Genomic DNA, 23,326 nt, shown 5'->3' with positions numbered 1-23,326 from the left:
CAAACATCTTCCTTCCTCATACACAGCTCCTCCATGTGACTAACTAGAGACTTGTCAAAAAGCAGTGAAAATTGAACTCAATGCCAGCATCTACTTTTATAAACAGTATGTGATAGTTTCAACCAGTGCTGAACCAATACACCCCTGTACTTCACAGACGGTGACTGAGGATGTTCAGTACCAGTCTCTCCCAGCACACAAACCAATCTAAATGCAGAACCTTTTATGCATCAAACTCCAACAAATCAATCTGCCCTGCTTGCAGGCTGACTCTCCCTGTGCAACAGGACTGAATTAAAAGCACTGCCTGATGACAGAGCAGCTCTTCTGCCCTAAGGGTGCATTAGTGACTAGTACGTGTAAGCCAGCACTTTCCAAATTCTGATGGGTCAATGGAAGAAACGAATACCAAAGCTTTCAATTTCCTTTCTGCTGAAAGTCCCCCCCCTTGAAAAATTATACTTCAACTAACAAGATTTTTGAGGAAAAACTATTTACTTTCTGCAGAAGATATTTCTGCAATTTAAGCCACTGAAATCCCTGAACCCTTCACATTTAGACTGTGTTGAAGTTTTTTAGATTGAAGAACGCAGATATTTTCTATGGAGTTTCACTAGAGACTCCAAGTGTGTAACGTCATCCCTTTGAACTGCAAAGGGAAACAGATGAATCTGCATCAAAGAACCATTACCTTTTTGGCCAACAACTGGGCAGTCCTTTGTGGTTTTTTGTACTGTCTGAAACTTCAGCTGAATTTACTGTGTAATCAGTTATGAAGTACTGCAATAATCCACTCAGGAAGAAGTTTAGGAAGCGTGGTTAGTTATGATAAGGAAGTAGTGGTCAGAGCTTGTCTGAAAAGAGCAACATCTGCCAGTAATTTTGTTCAAAACACTAGAGAAAGATTCACAGCTTAGAGGACAAATCAAAGCTTAAGTTTAAAAATCACAGCAGAATACTGCAACACATACATCTTCAGTGTACCTTATGTGATGAACACTAAACTAGTAGCAAGCTTTTAACTAATCCAGACAGAGCAAAGGTTTGGAAAAAAAAAAAAAAATTGGGGGTGTATCTCCAAATCATATTTCTCCTCTCTTCTTCCTAGACCATTTAAGAAATGGGGTTTCTCCCTTTGCTGACTATCCTTTTAGTTTAGCTCATTATTATTTTTGCAGACTCTCTTCAGTGAGTTACTCTTACCACGTTGAACGCTGATAAAACAACTGTAACTTTAATTTCCAGCTTTTTAGCCCCACTGGTTTTCTTAGGCTACAGAAAGAGCAGTGCATGCTGAGTTACACCATTTTAGTGAGTCTCACCGTACTACAGGATACCATCACCTTTATCCACATTCATACGTGAGAACGCCCAGTGTTGAGGAAAATATTCTAATATTTTGAATACGCAGCAAGATCATAAAATTTTAAGTACAGCTTGGGTGCAGTTGAAACAAGGAAGTTGGCAGGAAGCTATTCTGCATTTAATTCTGCTTTGTGGCATATTAAATCAAAATTACTATCAAGAAGGAAAAGTCAACCCAAAAAAGAGTGTAGTTTGCTTAAGGCAGGTCCTGGTGATATATTTCAGTTACCTACACCACCTGGTAATCACCAAAATGATTATGCCAATTTTTATGAAGTCAAAACAACTTATTATAATACCAACACTTGATTCTGTAGTACTTCAGTCAAAGCAAGCTAAACTGAAAAATGCTCTCCAGAAAATTTTTTGAATCTTTTCACCATCAAGCATGTCCTTCAAACCCCTACTCAGACAAAGCACTCAGTAGGATGAACCAACTGCAGACTCAGGCTGTGCCTTATGGAATAATAATGATCTCCATTTGCTGAGTCCCTTCCTACGTGTGCAGTCAAGATCATCATGCCTGGTCCATTATTCACAATAACGCGAGGGTTTTGCCAGCATAGGTACCATTTCTGTCTCTTCTTTAAAGAACAAACATTACTGATGTTAAGAATAGACTAAAACATATATTAAAGAATCAATAGAAGCAGGATGAACTGAAACAGTGTAGCAAAAACTCTGTATAATTGCAAAACTCTACATAGCAAAGGTAGACTCTTCCAAGGCAGGATTCATAGACGTCCATTTTAAAACTTGACCTCTTGTAGCTCTAGTACAATATATTAACACAGTCAACTCAGTCAAAGATCTGATTTGCATTAAGCATAAAATATCATTAAGCAGTTGTTTTCTTCTTGATTCTGGAGGAAAAGCTGTAAACCAGAACATTCAGTAATCAACAAAGAATAAACCTCTTAAAAAGATGACAGGATTTTTCTTCTCTTACTTTTCATAAATATTAAATGCAGTATCAACAAAGGAAAAGAGCTCAGTGATTTAAAACATCAGTGAGAATGAATGACAATATACATTTTTACATGGCTAAAGATGTTTATTGAACAAGTCCATCTCAGTTCCTTTTAAGAACAGAAATTCGGAGAAAAGGCATCTAATTAAAGAAATCTTTTAATTTGGTTGACAACAAAACCAATAGCAGTTGGATTTTGTATGTAAGGTCAAGGATTGATACAGTAGTTGGCATTAGTTTTGCAGGCTGTACATTCTCCTGCAACATCAGATCAGCGGTGAATCTTCTCCTGAAGAACTGCTGCTATTGCTTTTCCTTTTCCCTGAAATAAGATTTTAGTACGAAAAGATAGAAAGAAGGTACCAGCAAGTAGACACTGTCAGAGTCATATAAGGAAGTCAGTGTTATCTGACTGTTCTATATACCAATCACTAGATTTGCAGGAAAATGCAAACATTTCACCCTCAGTCTTCAAGATGCTGGAAGTGAAGTCTTCAGAGAACCTCATAAATTGAAAGAAAAAACTTTAATTGAAGTTGTTTTGAAAATACATATTTGAAAGAGTCAGAATCACCACCAAAGACAAAGCAACCTGTGAGATTCCTGACATGACTGTTTCAGATCATAGTATAAGGAACAATCATAGTGCTGGCACTTAACTTGTACTGGGAAAGCTTTCAAAAGTGTCTTGTTGCAAATCTGACTCATGTGAAACATGTCCTAAATCTAGTGAAAAAAAAAAGATTCCAAAACACGTAAGAGAAGAACAGCAATTGTATGGCAGTTGCAGGACAAAGTGGCCTCCTGGGCTGTGCTGCAAGCTCTTCCTAGTCGTCTTCTTTCAGCTGTCTCTAGGCTTATCCACACCAACATCCATGCACACAAACACACATGAAACAGGTCCCAGAGTCCCATTTTAGTTACAGTGGAGACAGTCATCAGTCTGGGTGCACCAGCTGGGAGGGAGGTTAATTTTCCCAGCTGATTTCATCAGCCTGGGGCCCAGGGATGCGGGGAGGAAGATCCTCTCTGTACTTGCTGTTTCGGTCCTCCCTGAAGCAGATGGTCTGAGGGACTGACAAAGAGACAGACCAGTCTGTTAGTGGGCAGAGAATAATGACTCATCATGCAACAAGCAGAAAGAGGAATCACTGTACAGGCACCTATCCCAGGCAGCGCGCCAAATATAAAGTATCTCATGCTTTATTTTGCTTTTATACTGTGCCATCGTTAAAGAAAGAGCCTTGAACTATTCAAGTAATGTTACGGATGTTCTACCTGAGGAATGCGCAACTTTCACTATTCACCATACCTACAAGAAAAGAGATACTTCCAGATCAAAAAGCTGAAAAAGTAGTGGGCTATAGTGGATGGTAATCCATATCCAGATTCAATGTTAGAATCCTGTTAGACAATCTTCAGATTTCTTGATGATAATTATTGGGTCAAACCATTTCTACATCAAACCACAGTCATATTCTCAAATCATCTGGGTCTTTCTGCAGCTGTCCACTGAAGATTTTTTTTAGTGCTTTTGAAGCCTCCTCCGGCTTTCTCTGTAAGTTTTGCAGTAGTTACTGATGACCCTAGACAAAAATTGGCTTTGAAAATCAGGGGTCTGGGTTGGCAAAAGGAAGAGAAAGCTCTAGAAATGCTTGATGTTTTCCACTATGAGATCCCCACAGCTGTAACTCTAAACAACTGGAGAAGGAAAGAGGTATCTTTCAGTGTACCAGGACTGTTAGATACACCCAAATATTAATTAAAGCCGATTCAGTCTACAGAGGTCATTATCTTGAGCAATTATATTGTAATGAAGAACTGACTGACACGAAATATCGAGAGGTCTTTTGATAAATCCCTGGACCAAATTGTAATGTTATTTGACTATCCAGTCTGAAAGTAACCAAAACACCCAATGTATAAAGCTGTAAAATTAGAATCAAGGGATTCTTTTATTTGTTTCACCAGATACTGAAAAGAAATTCCACTTTCCTAACACTGCCGCTGAAAAGCAGTCCAAAAAATCCTTTAATTCTTTAATTTCCTAACAAAAAATGGATAGGCACTTAAAGATGGAGAGGTGAAACGACACCAGGCCAACACCTAAAGACGGGATCAAAGAGTGACACTAAGCAGAATGTCACCATGTTACCAGCACTGTGACCCAGACTGCCTTGCTGTCTTTTCCCAGCGACTCGTAAACAGAGCAACAGCAAACAAGATACAGCAGAACCCCAGGAGCAAGAGCCTTGCAGAAAAGATGATCACGGTCCCAACAAAAGCTCTGCAGAGAGGAAAAAATTATTTGTCAGCTTTACCTGCCAGCCCTGCCTGAGGCTGTAGCTGAGGTCCAGGGTTCACAGTATGAAGCAGCAAAAGCAGCCTACAGACCTAAGGGATATGTCAGTTACCAAGACATTAAACCTGCTCCTTTATCATTACAAATCCAAAGCAAGTCTGAAATGTATGTGGTAACACTAAGTTCAAACACTACCCTACAGATGGGTTGGCTGCCAACTGTTCTTGTCCAATGCAATAACACAATAAAAAGCAAACATTTACAGAACTAATTAAAATTTGTCTTGAACTACAACTAGCAATGACCTAGATCTGCAGCACCAAAGACAACTGTTAATCACAAGTCTCTTATTTAAATCCATGGTAATAGACTGACTAAATCCTCATATATCACTCCAAAATTCTACCAAAAAAAGACCCATGACTTTTCATTTCTGTGTCTCAGTTGTGGAAAAAACCCAAGTATATGCATACTTGGCAGCTTCAAAATATATCTCTAATTGTCCAAGCTGTGTCAGTTTATACATATCAAAATATGGCTTATACAATTACATTTAACTTAATAAACTTGCAGTGTTTGCCTTAATACCTATGTTAGCAGGTGTTGTTTCAGCTGAGAAAGGGTGAATTCCAATACTGAAAAGAAGTGAAAGCTGATGCAGTCAGCTCAAGAAAAAACAAGCAAACAAAAGATCTAAGACAAGTAGACACCTAAGGAGAAATGCAGGTAGCAGCCAACTTGGTTAGAGATTCTGGAACAGATTTACAGTAGTTCACTTTGAAGACTCTGGTACACTGATGAAATAAACCTACAAGTCTAAAGAAGACAGGTAATGCATCCTTGAAAGTGCCTGGGTTTGGAGCAGGGTAGAGACTAACCATAGTGCTGCCATTCAACATTTCCATTGCCATGCCTTTCTTGATAGGTACTGAGGGAAAGTAATGGAGGTAAACATTACAGAGAGGTCTAAATATTAGCAACACAACTGTTTGAAAAAGACTGCACTTGCAGCAGGAGGGGAATTCAGAGTTACCATAGCAGCCACCCACTCTCAAAAGAGGGGAGGGGGAAAGAAAAGGAAGACTCAAGAACTTAGATGAAAGAAGAAGCTATTGTTAACAAGACAATATGCACAGCTGCTAGGTGACAAGGACATGGTTGCACTTAAATGGAACGAGATAGGGGAATTATCAGATAAAGCATAAGCTTTAAGTGGATTGATGGGTGAAATCACCCAATTCTGACATTGTTTATGTTGCCCTCTCAGAGGGCAAGGACTCTGAATCAGCTTGCTGCCTGTTTATGTCTTTAAGCTTGTTGTGTTTTGTGCACAGCTGGCTGAAATGTCCAGGGAGGCTTCTGTAGCAATCCGCCCCCCTCCCAAAAATTTCTGTTAACCAAAAAGAAAGCACATTTTGTATCAGAGATTATGTGATCATGAAACACTAGCTGAGTAATCCATGGAAGTCTTTACGTCCATGCTCTCAATAACTGTTGTACCACAGCTCATACAAAGAGTAGGCTCTGTTTAAATCTTCTATTCCAATGAACAATGATGAGAAAGTTGTTGTTCAAGGCAAACTATCCTGATAAACATCATGACAGTGTCAGGATGGGGCCCCAAATATTGGAACATAGAATTTCTTTCCCTGGTGTGTAAACAGTATTTTTAGTTGCAACAATGCAACAGGATTAAAAAAAAATAATAATCATCTCCCAATATTGCATCAAGGATGCAAATTTGCAGGCTCTACAACTCAGCTGATACATCTTGGCAAATCATTTTATTAGGCAGCCTATAGTAATTCAGAAATTCTGAGAACAGTCCATAGTGCTATAGTTAATTGATGACAGTGTCATGCATCATGCAGCGATACAGTAATGACATAGGATATATTTATTTTTGCAGTTACTGAAAGATCATGAAGTCATGAAACAGATCACAGCAGTTTTTTGATGTTGCTAACTGCATATTGACCACAGACAAGACAAGGTTTGCATAAAATACTCTCGCTCATATCAAAAGCCATTGAAACTAGGTATTACACCTTACTAATGTCTACATTTGTTTTTAAAAATCTATTAATATTATTTTCCTTCCTGCTTTGCAGCAGCTGAACAGTTGGTTTCCTTTAGTTACTGTGACTCATAGCAACAGTGGAAATCCAACTTTACAGATGGATGAGAAAAATAGGAGCAATTAAAATGAAGAATGCTGAATATTTTCTAAAATAGCTTGTGCCAAATTTAGAGGTATGTTTCAGTGAAGCAAAGCCTTAGATATCTTCCCAAATAAAGACAATACTATTAGGAGTCTTACGCTTGCCTCAAGTTAGAATAGAATTTTATTGCTCGTCTCCTATTTGCAGATAACACTTTCTTGTACTAACTGATGATCCACATCTCTTAAACAGACATCACTCACAAGGAATTTTTGTTAAGTGTTACTGTCAGTGCTTAAGATTTTAAGCAACTGGTTCTAAAACCATATTCAGAAGCAGAGTTGGCACACTGTCTATGGATGGGGTTAGGATCTTTGCCATGTTGGCAAGTATCAGCTTCCAGATCAATCAGGAACTAGAAGCAAGCTTATTAAATATATGCTCAAAAGCAACACACACGTATATATACATGCGTATGTATGCGCACGCACACACACACACGTATAGGCAGGCCACTGTTCAAATACTGAGGGGATTCAAGGGATGACTCCAGCAATGACCACAGAGGTGCACACACACTTGGTGGGTTCCCCACTGACACAATGATCCCTGGGCTCAGCCAAAGGGCTACAAAGGATTGTGACCACCAGCGCAGCTCGGGTAAGAGACTCCCACAGGCGTGTGCCGGGGACAGCTTTACTAAGCACAAGATGTACTTCTGCTTAAGACTAGAATGATGTGCACTCCAAACTAAGCCATGGGGTACTAAGCAGAGTTACTTGAGTGAGATTCATGAGTCACTCTGCCTCTCCCCTGCCTCCCCACGCTTCTCAGTAGCCTCTAGAACAGCTCGTCCGCCAGGCAGTAAATACCAGTTTTTACCCCAGCCCTGCTACCAGAGAGGAGAGAGGGAAGGAGGACTGGATTGTCTCATAGTCCACTTCATTACAGAATAAGAGCCGAACGGGCTTCGCGTGAGCGCTGAGGTACCTCTCAATACCAACTCTAGTACCTAAAGGCATGCACAGATCTCAGGAAACCTGCACAGATTGGATACTTACATATGCACACTCTTCTGCTTCACCCCACCAAAGAATACAGCTCTGTGCAATTCTACTTATCTGTACCGGGTTAAAACATGGAAAGGAACCACTACCAGTCACGGGCAATCCCTGCCCTTTCTCTTTATCACCCAACAAAGCCTCCTCTCAAATTGCCTGGAAATGGGGAAGAAGTAAACCCAGAGCTTGATTATCCTAAATCTATAACCCTTTTTTGACAACTTGCCCTCTCTCAGGGTTGCCTTAGCTTTCAAGGCTCAGAGAACCACTACATCTGTAATTGTCAGAATTAAGTCCAACGAATCAAATTCTCAAAGGCCTCATAGAATGTTTACATATATAAAATCAGTCAAGAGTTGTCTTATTTTCTCCCCATACCTCCCTCCTCCCCTCACACTGTGAGCTGTTTGCTCTCAAAAATATAGTGACATTAAATAGTACAACATACTTACAGCCAGATACATAGCTGCATATACGCTTAGTGCTGCTTCTTTGGATGGGAATGTCTTTCTGGCTTTCATGATAAGGTCTGGATTTCCAGTACAGGCATGTACGCTACTGATGAACTGTGTATACTGTTTACATCCAAGTGCTGTATAGTTGGGTTTACAAAGTGCAAGAAAATGTGGTGCAAGATTCCCTGTTACTACTTGTCCAGCATTTACAAAGATGTCCGTAGCAAACAGTCCAAATGCGTAAATTCCTAAAGAGGGAAACAAAGAGTTAAATTTCCTGACAATTTCACTCCAGGGCAACATATCATAGTATTTATCATAGTCATATACCAGCTCCTTCCATTTAAGAACCTGAAAAACTCTCATGTGTATTGTACCCTAAAGATCCTGGCCCATATAGGGGATGGTACTTTCCTATACAACTGCAGCAGCAACACCGCAATGTACCCGCGCACCTGGTCTCCCTCCATCCTTCGGAGGAGCACGCTCACCTCTTGTGCAAGCAGCCCACTTTCCCAGGCTCCCCAGCCACGAGTCTGCACTGCTTGGGGTCACTAGCTAGACTGGTACCTAACTTTTGCCCATGTTCACTAAATAGAAGTGAGAGAGGCAAATTTTCCACCCTATAAATCTGTTTGAGAGCCAAGAAAGTCAGGCCATGATGGAGAAGTAACTTGAAAAATTGTTAACACATACTGGACAAACATTTTCTTTTCCCTTGCAGCTGTAAAGAAGCTGAAGTACTGAATAATTAAATATTGCCTTGCACGAGTTATCTTCATCTGCCTTCTACTGTGTACGTCTCTATGCATGGCATATTAATCACAATATCACCACAGTGAGCTAAAGATCTATATATATTTGAGGAGCTGCTCATGCTAAAGAGTTGTTTGTTTTGGTTTGGTTTTTTTTAATCAGACATACCAGCAAAGCATTAAGCATGTGTTCATTAGAATGGAAATGCATCTATCTGATTACTTAAAAGAAAACAGAATTTTGCAGTTCTGAGGTCCCTTTCTATCCTTTCGGAAGCAGAAAATGAGCTATGGAAGGAAATGCAAACACAGCACCCTGCCTGGGAGGCAAAGCCAGCAGGTGTGTGTCCAAATTCCACCTGAGCTAGAGAATTCCTCTTGCATTTCCACAGGCAAATCACCTTACCTTTCCCATACTTCAATTCCCTGTGAATACAGCATGAGTTCTAGCAGTAATGGGGCACCATGAGGACTTTAATGGATGTACACTACAGCAGACATGATGCCACAGAAACACACATGTTTCTAAAGGTTAGGTTTTTTTCTCCAGCAAAGCTGGAGGACGGAGGATGATTTCTGGGATCCTGGTTGGTCAGCCATGTCACACTAATGTTAATTCACCCTGAGCTGCCAGACACTGGTGAGCAGTAGATTGCGCCTGGTTGAGTGGCTGCGCAGAAGGGCCTTTTCAGCGAGCCCTGAGGGTGTGCACTGCCCCAGCATCACTGGCTACACCATTTTGTGTGAGCACAACGGGTAGTGACGCCTCATCTGGTAAAACAGCACAGAGGCCACTGTTCATCCCTTCCTTCTCTCCCAATTTTTTAAATTTTTGCTTCTGTGAGCAAGGAGGGCCCACCAAGTGGGAAAGAAACCCAGGCACTGATTACACACAGACCAACTGGAGCAGGAGGAGCTTCTCATCGTCACTTGCCACCTCCTCTGGATCTATGCAAGACAGTCTCATTCTTACTGAGTTTTAGCACTCATTGTGACAGCGAGCAACCGTGCTCTCAGAAGGCAGGCACGGCTGTTACACAAGCACTGCAAATACAGACACAGCTGCACATCCCGTCCCTCCCACTGCGGCTGGGGCACGCAGTAGGATTAGCTGCCCCAAGGCATCGTTCCTCCAGCTGTTTCTCTTAGATACAAGCAAACAGAACTGAGCCATGCTGCTGCTTCCCTGCACGAATTAAAAAGCAGCATCTGGGAATACTCAATAGACATTTTGAGTGGTGGTGCTTCTCCCTCCAAACATATTCAGAATGACATAGAAAGGATGACATCTCATACCTGCTAAGGTCCATGGGGGAGTTACAGCTGACTTCAGCGGAGCACGGCTCTTGTACAGTTTTCTGATAGAAACTATAATGCAGTCTCTGGGCTAAGAAAGTACCTAAACTGGGCTTGGCTTCAAACACACATTTTTCTCCCAATGTCTTCAACTTTGGCTGCTACGTGTGTGCATAGCCAGAAGAAAACTATCAACTATAGACATGGCACAAGGGTATCTCCCTTCTCCACTTCACCCTGCTCCAAGCCTGCTAGTTGTTTTTCCTCCTTGTGGTCTCATTTTTTTTTCTATTTTTACTACTGTTTCTGCAACTTTTTTTTTTTTTTACCCAGCCTTCCAAGAAGCTTCATTTGCTACCCAAAAGGAGAGAACTCACTGCACCTGAGTTAGGACACATGAACTGTTGTGTGATTATCTGAATACTTTTCCCAGGTCAAAATTAAGACATAATGCATCACTCCCACCATTTAGAAAATGAAAGCATTAATTTTGCTCATACCAAGGAATCTGATGGTCCTGCGCACCAGTGGATTTATATAACAACAGTCTCCAGTTAATATTGTTTTTTCTTGGTTTTCAAAATCCTTTGTAGCTAACTGTAGACAAAACACTGCAGTTTCTCCAACGATAATCTTAGGGAAGCAGAAAAAAGGGGAGAGAAATGGTACATCAGATTACAGCAAGCAAAATGTACTAATATGACAGAGAAGGCTATCTCATTTTAAAGATAAAAGACCAAACCAGCACAGAAGACAACATAAGTGAAGCATGTTCTGTATGTTAATCTTCTTATGGGGGAAATATGCCTTGCTTTACTTTATTTGCCTTAAAAGAAAATAAATTTCTATAACCAGGACTTGGAATCAATATAACATAACCTAGTTTTCAGGATAAGGGGAAAGAGAAAGAAATCTATTAGTTCAAGAACAACAGATCACATAATGCATAAGATGTGGGCCAAAGTAAAGGCCTAATCCTGGAAGATGCTGAACATTTTAGTTCCCACTTGGCTTTCACTGACACTCAGCACTTCGCAGGGTTGAGCTCTAAATTTTGGACCAAGGCAGAGGCTGGGAGGGGGAAGGAAGCATTGGAAAAGAAGAAAAAAAGGAAAAAATAAATATATCACAACAGAACTGCTAACACCAAAGGATTAGTTTGCCAGGAGGTACTTAACAGGGTTTGCTTCATATTTTGTCAGCTAAGTTTATCAAGTCTGGCTTTAGCTTTGTTCCTCATGCTTGAACAAAGTGTCACCACTGATATTTTAACATTAAGCATGGCCTGTCTCACACTCATTACACCAAAATGAATAAAGTTCACATTTCTGTAGATCATTCACATTACAGCTGAAAAAAAAAAATATGGCTAAAAAATGAGAAAAATATAGATTTTGAATGTAAAATATCTCCTCTGAGATGACCTTTAATTTACTCACGACAATTATGGTAGGGAGACTCAACAGCCAAAGCCAGGCCTTAAGCGTGTATCTATCAAAACCTGTGACACTGAAGCTTTATGGCAGGTAGCACAGGTATGGTCAAAAAGAGTAGGCCAAATACTGACCACTGTTTTCCAACTTTGATTCACTGTGAGACTTAAAGGCAAGGCTCTTCCACTCTTTTATACGAAAGTAGTAAAGCCTATTGACAGGTACATCACACTTTGATCAACAGCAATGAAGACCAGCAAACTGAAGTCTCCATACTACACAAATACAATAAATAATGCCATCAAGTCTGATTAATTGCCTAGGTTTTTATAAACCTTTGACCCAATAGGAAATTATAAACGTTTTCATATATCACAACAGGTCTGAACAGTTCTACACACAGCACTGGCTTTCAAAAACACTTAGGGATGATGTCTCACAAGCACAGTTGTCAACAGGAAGAATGCAATTAATGACCTTGCATAGTTATTTGTAGATCTACACAGATGACTTTGGGCTAAATTGTGACACACAGAAGAGGGAACTGCTTCTTGTAAACAATGTGGCACAAATAACAAAAATTACTGTGGTGGCAAGTGCATAAAAAGCAAAATTCAGTTTGTCACAGAAACAGCCATCATCTGTTACTTTAGACTGGCTTCAGATCCTAGTGGAATTTTCAGATGAAACAGAAATTTCAAAACCTGAACTAACAAGTATCCTCTTGCTGGTGCAAGCAAATTTTTAACATACTGAAGTAACAAATGATCGGTACACACTTGAAATGTAACTCGACCTTGAATTCAAGTTCATAAAAATTATGACAACGATAACGAGAATTCAGCCCAATGACCCCTAACAGCTCTCAGGAAAAGAAAGAAAAAAACAAAGAAAAAATTTCAATGTGATTCATAAAGGTGAGAACTGAAACACTAAGACTTTCACTATGAGTCACAGTAACTCCCTTGTTTCCTCTAGAATACTGAAACATCAAGCACTAGGCAACCTGAATACAGTCAGATTCTGTTAACTGGTTTGGGGATTTTTTTTGCCCAGTCCAATACATTTCAGTAAAATTATTGCAGATTTCCAAACTCTAGGAAAAAGCAGAATCCAACACAAGAGAAACATCTGTGATATACAGAGCTCAACCTCTTGCAAAAATACAAAGTGTGCCAGCACGCTCAACTCTCCAGCTCTGAACAGCCCCGGAATCTGCTGATGTAGGAATACAGGCTGTTCTTCTTGGCTGCAGGGAAGCTGGGGTCAGTGAATGGCAGAGCTGCTCATTCACTCATAGGAAAGGAGATCCTCACTCACAGCAACCTGTCTTCATCAGCTGCAACTACATCCTTGCTGCTGGCAACAATTTTTCCTTGTTACATCTCCTGTCTTTGATGGTGACCTGGATGAAGCAAATCCTCTGCTCCAAGAATAGCAGGGAGCAGTGTTCAAGTTCTTAGCTGAACGAAACCAGCTTCACAGTGGGTACGTAGGTGCAAGGGTCAGAATGACGCAGAAGTCAGCCAAAGAAAAAACTTTTGCTACACTAGGCCTAGTGCTCTGCCCTCAGAAGTAATCAGAGTGGGATATGTCATTGAGCACAACAAGCATTTATCCCTGTGCTCCTGTGACTTTGATAGAACCCTTCTGGAATTTGACAATAAATACAGGTTCTGTATTTTTCTGTACTGGCAGCTCAGCCAAAGCTGTTCTCCTCCCTCCAGCCTTCAACACAAGCACTGCTCATCTCAATAATCAGCCTATTGATATTTCAAGGAATGGAAGGAAAATCTTTTTCAATCTCAGTAAGTCCCAGGAGAGATTCTGCTTCCCAGTTCAATTCCATCTCCTTTTTCTCTCTGGCATCACCAGCAACAAGAAGCTGTACGGAGCGGAGGAAAGGGAGGGTGATCTCCCTGTTGCCCTTTACTATCATTTGCATGTCTGTATATTCCAAGAAGGAACAATTTCTGTATTCTCTCTGGCACAGGGACCACCATTACCCTTTGCACTGCATATGCAAGTTGCAAACAGTCAAGAAATGACATTTAAAATAACATAATTACTTGTGTACTTCTTAGCTAAGTCTTGGGGCAAAAAGTTTTTGGAATATTCCAAAACTGTTAGTGAAGGACTGCAATTGAGAATCTGAAAGCTATGACAACATAAACTTTTGGACAGAGCTACACACGTTCAGATATAGAAATATAATTTGCAATGAAAAAAGTGAGGATATTAGAAGTATCTTTCACCCTGTTCTAACAGGGTCATACCTCTTCAGATCACCGTACAGATTGCCTGAACAGTAATATATGTTAAAATTCTTAACTCTCAGATATTTTAACAGCTGTTAAAAGCAAAGACCATCCCTATGGCTGAGGAAACCTTTTGATGTATAATTACAGCACGTAAAGTATAAGGAAAAGAACAATTTTCACCTGAAGACTAAAAATGTGAAGTGCCAGCGCTCTAATATTGTAAAGAACACATATAAAAATAATTTTCACAGCCCTCAGCTAAAAATACAGTGTACATAACTGTTACAAGAAGGAGCAAGACAAGAATGATTGTTCTACGGGCATCAGCCCAAGCTCTGACATGTAGTGACCATGTCCTTGTTCCACCACATCTTCCCTCTGTAACCTCCGGGCAGGTCCTTAGTCGTGGTTCACAACATAAAGTCAATTAGGAACAATACAAAATAAGTCACCCTACATAATAATATTTAACATCAATGCATACTTCAGAACTAGCATTTAGATCTTCCTTTCTTTTCATGGAAGCATGGAAAAGAAATATTAACCCAGCAAAATCTAAATTACAGGAAAAGTTCTCATAACCATCTCCATGACAATCATATCCTGTCTGTGATGTGACAAGCCATTCGACAGCCAGGAACAGAGTCTGGGAGGAGTGAGATCTAAAATTAACATTTCTCCTTGTTTCACCTCTCAGCTCCTGATGAACTTAACTGATCTATTCTCACAGTGGTCTTGTACTAGTAATACATGTATTGCCAACCACCCAATACCTATCCCTTTCCTTATTTTCTGCACAGGGTACTTTAAGCATTTAGCACACATTCCCTACACTGATTCCTTCCTTGCAAATAAGTTCAGGGTTTTTTCCATATTAGTCATTCTTCTGAATCCAGGCAAGCTGTTCCTAGTTTTAGCACTGCATGTCAATTTAGAAATCTAATTTGTCCTTCCCAAACTCATCCATCCAGTATATCCTTATCTTGATTCCAAATTCTGAGCTCTTTTTCAACTTGAAATGTCAAACTTGACTCATTCCAAATATTAGATCTACAGCAGCTCTGACCTTATTGATTTTCCAGTAAGCTGGCTCCATAAACACACTTTCCCTAGTGTCAGTTATGGTTTACAACAGCCAGCACCTATATAAATAAATTACCTTAAATCTGAAGTTCTGAAATACTAATTAAGTTTATTTTATGGACTACCTTCTCATATATGACATAACTTCATGTAAAAACCCAGGATTCAAGTAATAATTAAACATTAATTTGGATGACAAGATATCTGAGGGTATATTCATGCATTTAAACAAGATAAATCCTGAAATTCAAGGTTGATAATCTCTGTTTGGGATTAGGAAAGAAATTTCTGTGTATAAATTCATAGATCTTTCCAGCTAACACCTACTTTAGGGTATACAAGTGTTCATGAAATATTTTATACGGGCCAGGGAACATGGTAGAATACACGATTCCCCCTCTGCCAATTCTCAGGGTTATGCTGTAGCTACAGCAACCACTCAGACAAGTAACACTGAAAGGCAGTTATTGCATTAAAAAGAACACTAAATATTCATGCATATTCTGAAATTCTCAAGTTAAGAAGAATACTGTAATTTATCTTCTGACTTCTTTTCTTTCATTGTATTTCTCTCATTTAAGCATGACTTGAACCCTAACCAAGGCTTCTGTGAGACCGTCTTCCAGACATAACATGGCAAGGGTTTGTCCCTCTGGGGAATGAACATCTTGGGCAGTTCACAGGTCTGTTTTTCTCTCTAGAATGAACTTCCTTATACCTCCTTATCAGGCAGGAAGGGAAGCTGGGAAATGGAGCTAAAAATCTTGGGGGTGATCTCTGGATCTCTGGATCTCTGGTAAGTTGTTATCATTTAAGTTGCATGGCCTCCTCATTCATTTCACTTCTGAGCTCCCACTTAAAGTGTGGGATAGATTTTTTTTTCAAAAGAAATGGCTTCCATAGACTTTCTGATCCTGTTCTTTATCTTTTCTTCTTTACTTTTAGCAAGACCATGGGCTATTTGTGGCCTATGTCCCCTTTAAAAATGCCATCAACATACCACAGAGCATAATGGTCTCCAGAGTTCGGAAAATCTAGCTGCATAAACCTCAGTCTTTAGTGATGCTGTAGATAAGCTCTGCTCTCTGCTTTAAGCTAAAATTGCTGTGTGAGGTGACAGCCCTGGCAGGAAAAGCAGCAACAGTATTTCCAGCAGTAGCAATTTCAAGTTCATTATGCAGAGCTTTCCCTTGAGGCCATTTTCTTTGTGTTTTTCTTGTTCTCATTGCTTCTTGCTTGCTTAAACTGACAGCAAATGCCCTGGTTGATTTTCACAGCAGCACATATTCTATAGTAAAAAATGACCCGTAGTTTTGAAGAAAATGAAAAAAAAAATCCTAGATAAATCTGTCTGCTATTGATTAAATACAACATATCCCCCTTGCATTCAGCATAGTGATATAGGGCCATATTGCATAGCAGCTTCTGAAAGTCTGGAGAAAAGATGTGAAAAGCAAATCACTTTTCTAGACAAAGATGTGCGGGGAAAAAAAAAAAAACACCACACAAACCAAAAAACCACAAAAACCCACCAACACTTGGCCTTTTTTCCCAGTAAATTTTGTTTTAAAGATACATACTCTCAATTTTTTGAGAAAAATATCAACATTTTAATAGGGTTCTTGGTCTATATTTTATCATGGCCATTCACAAAAGAAAAACAGCAGCATAAGATTATATATCTAATAGTTAAATATTATCTGCTTTACTTCTCTGTAGTGCAGAGTATGGCTATATACTATTGAATACTAACATAGCTTCTGACAGGGACAAATACTCTTTACTGCTCTTTGGAATACATTGTACACATAGTATATGTAACAGTGGCAAAGGTTGCTCACTTCATGAAGACTTTATTGCTATTTGAAAAGAAGAGGCACGTAATAACCAAGCATTTACAACCAAGGTGCTTCAAATGATCCCCATGAGCACATAATCACAGAGATATGGCCAACTTCATCATTCACTGAATTATCTTCATTCATTACTTTACCATACGACAGAAAAAAATGAAATATTTTGAAGTACAGTGTCTTTAAAAGCTTCCTCTTTTCCCCTCCTTCTTTTCCTTTTTTTGCCTGAGCAATTGATGGTGCAGGCAAACAGCATCTCCTCTAGAGCCCGCCTGCGTTACCCGAGGGGCAGAGCCTCTGTGCAGCTGCGCGCTGGCACCAGGGCTGGAAACACACGCTGCCAGAGCAAAACCTGGTCATGTAAAAGATCATTTTGAGAAAGAGTTACCGGGAGCCCGGTATGTCGAGTGTAACTCAGAGAAGGGCCTTGTGCCATCATCATGGAGGGCCAGAGGGCGAGCCTTGGCGTGTGACAGCAGGTCCTACATTTGATGCTCTGCGACAGAAGCCGAGGGATGAGCAAGCAGCCCCCCGGGGTGTGCCAGCCCTGCCGGGCTCTGCCTTGACAGGAACATCCCCTCTGTATTCAACCTGCTTTATCCACTGTGTTGGGCATCACACCATCCTCTGCGCACATCTACAAAACCTTTCAGTCGCTGCGAGATGAAGAGTATCTAGCTGCTCCGCACTGCGGTTCTCTGGGGGATTAGATATGACCAGCACAGTAGGAACACAAGCTCAGCGATGCTAACATGACAGTCTGGGGGCCAAGTCAGTGTCTGGCACCCGGCTCCAGAGCGATCTCACTGCTGGCACTGTCACAACACTGAGACAAATGTTCTTGGCAAACACATTCCAAGAGGTAGTCGATAACATAGTTTTGCCCATGCACCAAGCTTTTCTAACTTTAAAAAATTAACACACAAAAGCTAGAAAAAGAAAAAATAATCTAGAGAAAATTCTCGACAGCTAAATAAGACAGTAATTTTGATCTGAAAATGGTGAGGGGAAGAGAAAAGAATTAATTCAAAACTGCCTTCTAAAAGCATCCATTCACATTTTAAAAGGCAAAGTTACTTCAAGCTGAAGTATCCCAGATAAGGTTCTCATAATAGGGGATTCATACAGGTGTTAAGTTGGTCTCATTTCCTTTTTGCAAAAACGAGGATGCCATAATCCAGTTTCCAGCTCCACACTTCACTCTACAAACAAACCTGTTAGAAAGCTAGCTTGTAATATGACCGGAGATCAACTAATTTTAGTCTCCAGATCTCTGACTGATACCTGAAAAAGGTTATTGTTACATATAATTATTTCATTAGGGATTTTGAAAAAGAACTTTACATCACTTTTTTTCTTTTTTTCAGGTGCTTAGCTTCAGCCTTTAAAATACCATAATATTTGTGAAGGAAAATCAAAATGTCTAAAGCCCTACCATTTATCTTCCCTACTAGAAGATGAATTCCTGAGAGCACGTTCAGCTCTGCACTCAGCTGTATCAAGGAAGTCTTCTATTGCATTGCAAGTGACACATGTGAAAGAGACTGTGGTTCCCTATGGCCTGGCCTTGGTAAACCCCTTTGTTTCTTGCCTGTCCAAGAAAACAGTATTTGTTCTGTCTGTTGAGGGAGATTGATTTCTTAAACCTTCTGTGCATGTTGCAAACATTATTCCTTGACGAGCACAATACCAATGTTTATGATAGCCACCTGTACCAATGACCATTTCCAACAGCGATGTTACTTTATGCTTTAAACCTTAGGTGATCTACACAACTGCACTTTTCTACCCAGGAAATTCAAACATAATTCAACTTAAACGGTCTTTCATCCTTGTTTGAATAAAAACTGATCACATAAAGGGCATCTCTTAAAGACTCTGGTCACAAAGTAGTGGTTTTACAGTCAGCGTATGACAGAAGCCAACTGTTCTCAGAGCAAGGAGAATATCTGAAATTCCTGCTTTTCACCCTGTCTTACTTCTACCTCACTTCTACTCAAGGCCAGCCACATTTGGCAGATATATTATTCCTGAGATCAGCTCCAGGAAAGCCACTTTTACCAAAATGCTATAGTCATCCAACAACCGAAGCTGAAGGACCAAACACTGTACTGGTATAAGCACTCTGTGTTTTAATATAAATATGAGAAAAACAGGCTGCATATATGATTAATATCTGTAAGATTCCAGAAAAATAGTTTTCTGGGGTTTTGTGGCAAAATAGGTTGTGTCTGCAAAACACACACACTCTTGGTTTTTGTGTTTATTACTGTCAATTACTATTTGATTCATAATGATAAATTTAAGCAGACAGCTCAATAAAATGATTCTACACTTTTTTTTATTAAAAATTATCTGCATAATAAAACAGCTTTCTTCGAAAGCATGTATCTACTTTCACTCCTATTATAATGGCCTCCATAGATGCATCTCTTCCTTTACGATTAGCTTAGGCTACAGTATTACTGCCAACCCACAAATACACTATGGTCATTATCTTTTTCCAGGTGAAATCAAAGGTAACGTTTCCACTAAATTCAACAGGGGCTGAATTAGTCATGCAAGTCTATGGCAAAGTGTGGAAATGGATCTTAGTTATGAATGCCCTCCCAAGAAGATAACAAAACTAGGAAGCCAAACCAATTTTACAGGGAAGTAGTACTAAATACTTAGGAAAGAAGTTTAACAGATCAGATAAATTGGAAAGAAAAGTTCAAAACTGTAATGCCCACTCCTCAGCATATTACCTTAAAGTAGTTCTTCTTATATAATACTTCATAGTCTTCACATTGTAAGCAATTACTGCAAAGGATCCAGGTGTCATTAAAAATTAGTTTAAAACATTTTAAAAGCCATTGCATGGAAAGCATCTGATCTAGAACTATGACTTTATTCTGAGCTGTCTCACATCAAAGTTACTTGTGCATATTATGTACACTCAGCATAAAACTAGCAGTAAAACTAGAGAGTAACAAACCCTGACAGTATTAAGCCACATTTCTAGTGCCTGTGAAAGCCAGGAAACAAATGACCAAATAATAGCTTTCAAAGTAAAGTAGAGGCTGCAACTTGTATTGACACTTCAGTGACAGAGTCAAAGCAAATTAAACCATGGCTCTGTCAAAGTTAACTTGTGAAGTTCCACTGACTCCAGGCAGACCCATGATGTTACTCCCAGGATGGTCACTAGAGATGGTGATCAGTGAGAAACACCAGAAAGAAAGAGATCAGAAGTCCCTCTTGCAGACATCCCCAAACAAATAGCAAGCCCAGATACAAAACAATGCATGACCATTCATCTGCATCTCTTTCCTCTGACTTGAAAGCTGTAATTTCACAGTGTGCACTTGTTTCTTCTTAAGAATGTTATTACAATAAATTAATATACTGAAGTGATGTTTATTAGAAACAGAATCTTAATGAGGGCATAGAAGTGGGAGCAGAGAACTGTTTATGAGCATCAGAAATTTTAATAATTGCTTACCTCTTAACAATGCAATGGAAGGGAATTAGCCAGCAAGTTCTTTCACAGAACATTGCATAGCAGTACCACATCCCATTTGTCTTTCTTTGATACATATACTACATATACATGTAGAAACACTGCTTCAATAATGATACTGCACATCCTGTAGGTCAAATATAGGGCATTGACTTTACAGTTTTCTGCAAATACGATTTGCACCACTACTGTCACTCCGCTACACAATGTCTATTTTACTGCTCTGGCCACAAATCCAGATGGCTGCAGATGTGCAGCTGGCAACACTATGTTGTCTGACCCTGTTCGGGAGTTTGCACAATGCAGTGCTTGAATGAAGAGGAAGTCCCAAGTGCCCTCATTAGCACAGTAGCCAATGAGCTGAAACAGGAGCAGCAAGAGTGGGAAATTTTAGCAAAAAATTCCTAGTACAGGAAATGCCTACAAGACAGAGGGGAGATTGTATACTTGGCTGTGAAGACAGCAGAGCATAAAAACAGCTCTTTTAGGCATGCAATGGTATTCTGAAAACTAATTGCGAAGTCTCCAGGCCAAAGTAAGCCCAGCTACTCTTCTTTAATATGTGCTTGTATCTCCTTCCACTGATAAAATAGGGCATAATGGTTTACCTTAACAAGAATCACCTGCTTTGCATAGAACTGTAAAATAATAGTAAACGTTGCTGGCTTTATCAAATATCTTCAAAAAAGCTCAAGTGGTGACTGAAGTGTTTTAGGGATCAATGAGTCTATTTAAAAATTTCAGATCTTATGAAACTTTGACACTGGCTGTCTTCAAGGCAGACTTTATAAGAGCTGCCATTTGGTCTTCTCTGTGAAGACAATAAAGGGGTATTAGATAAAATATGTAATTGTTATGTAAATGTACATACATATACTGTGGTTTTAACCAGTGATGGATGTAATCTCTCATTTGAGCAACTTAAGATATTACTAGAAAGAGAAGTTCAAAGCATGCTGTGTTGAACAGTGCTTTCACACATTCAGTGATATGGTAACCTTTTTAGGAATTCTGGTGTGGTAAACTAATTCTTTCACACACTACTTTTTGCCATTGGCATTCAAGGTTAAAAACACATGTGAACTAAACTATGGATACAAATCAACCATCTAAGCATGAGTATTTTCTGGCAGCACATTGTGCATACACACTTCCATATGTAAATATCGTGAAGTTTTTTAAAGAAAGTCTCTGCTTTATGATTTCCTTCTGCTTTTCATCATACAACTATTTCAATCAATTCATAAATACAAGAAATACTGAATAAAAATGGAATACTGATTCTGAAAATGAATGTGGTTCCATAAAAGATTCCATCAGCACCACATTCACTCACATATACTATTCCATCTCAGGAAAGCCTTGCTATTTCAAGTAGCACTGAAGCACGTGATTAAATCCCACCAATACCATGATAATTAATTAACAACCAGTACATACCTAGCTCTTGTATAATTCTTTTCATGCACAGATCTCCCAGTGCTTTACAGAGAAGCCTAGTTTCACAATTACCATGACAGCCAGGCAGTAAAGGCTAAATGTATATCCTCCTTGGGTGGCCAGATCCTTTTATCAAGGCAAAGCCTGATGAAGCTCACAAGCCAGCTCCAGACATTCGTTCTGCCAGCTGCACATGTGCACGAGGTACTTAGATACACCAAGGTCAGTCTGTCTAAAAGTCTCATCTGCCTTTGCTAAATGCTCTGGAAAGAACTCCTGTGACTGAATGAAGCACTGACTTCAGTCAAGTGTGAGCACTTGGCAAAGTGAAAGCCACCGTAACAGCTGGACTGTCCTCACCACCGTTCACACGAGCGCGCTCAAGGCGTACGGTACAGTGCAACACCAGCTCCTCATTCCTCCCTCAGGCCTCTCAGATGCTCACACTCATGTCTGTGCAGTTTGAATGTACAAAGGCAGCAGCTTCAAGCCTGGCCTGATGGCAGAGCCCAGATACACCCCAACAGGTCCAAGGACACCTCCATAGGAACAGGAGAGGCAGAAACTGAGCAGCCAAGAGGCTCTGGACACCAAGGTAAATCTATGTAAGTATGATTAAACTACTAATAAATATGCACTGAAACATGGGCATCTCCACACATTGTTCTGCATAGAGGTGAACGTATGCACAGAGCCACACACTTCTGCAAATGGGGAGGTCAGACTTCAGACATCAGCCAGGAGCAGTGTGACCGTATGAGGTCTCCACTTGTCTGCAGAGACACATTACAGACAGTCTGTACACCCACTCTGTAAAAATCCAAAAAGGTAGCATGTATTGGCCTAAGTCTTAATTAAAGCTGGCCAAGCTCAAATACTTCACCTCATGCTCCCCACAGGCTGCAAGTTGCACATGGTTGGTTACTGCAGCTCAGCTGACCCGTGATTAACAAATCTCTAAGCAGAATTAATTCAGTTACATCTGAGCCCTAAATTGCTATGGACATGTCACAGAAATCCCTATTACTACCCAAAGTAACTATAGTGGGAAGCTGAGTTCCACTTACTGTTTCTAATATTTAATACTTGATTTACAAAGAGGGAAAGTACAACTTGACCAAATAAAGTTCTCATAATATTATTCAGAGTTTGAATGACAAAAAAAAAAAAAAGTATGACTCAGGTCCCTTTTAAAGACAGCATGGAACCTCCCAGCCTAAAATAACAGGTGTTTTAAAACGCTATGTAGAGAAAGAAAAAACAATCAGAACAGCAGGATACTGTTTGGGCTGACTTCTGCTCCTGAGAGGATTTTAAAATTATTATTATTTAGAAAACAAAGGAAAAAAAAAATCTAGTTTAGGAATGAATGCCTTCATACATACTCC

General features: G+C 39.8%; 1 protein-coding gene across 3 annotated transcripts in view; it reads right to left on the bottom strand.

The window, feature by feature from the left end:
- The window catches only part of PLPPR5 (phospholipid phosphatase related 5), a 110,551-nt gene that overhangs the window by 55,019 nt on the left and 32,206 nt on the right, over positions 1-23,326 (bottom strand). For all 3 annotated transcript variants that reach the window (XM_065655787.1, XM_065655788.1, XM_065655789.1), the window contains 2 exons: positions 10,867-10,999; positions 8,313-8,563 (listed from right to left, as the gene is read on the bottom strand). In XM_065655787.1, coding sequence (XP_065511859.1) covers positions 8,313-8,563; positions 10,867-10,999 — 384 coding nt within the window. The remainder of the gene's footprint in view (positions 1-8,312; positions 8,564-10,866; positions 11,000-23,326) is intronic.

This window comes from Caloenas nicobarica, chromosome Z (assembly GCF_036013445.1).
Source record: "Caloenas nicobarica isolate bCalNic1 chromosome Z, bCalNic1.hap1, whole genome shotgun sequence".
NCBI classification, from domain to species: Eukaryota; Metazoa; Chordata; class Aves; order Columbiformes; family Columbidae; genus Caloenas; species Caloenas nicobarica.
This window is presented reverse-complemented; position numbering and strand designations above follow the sequence as displayed.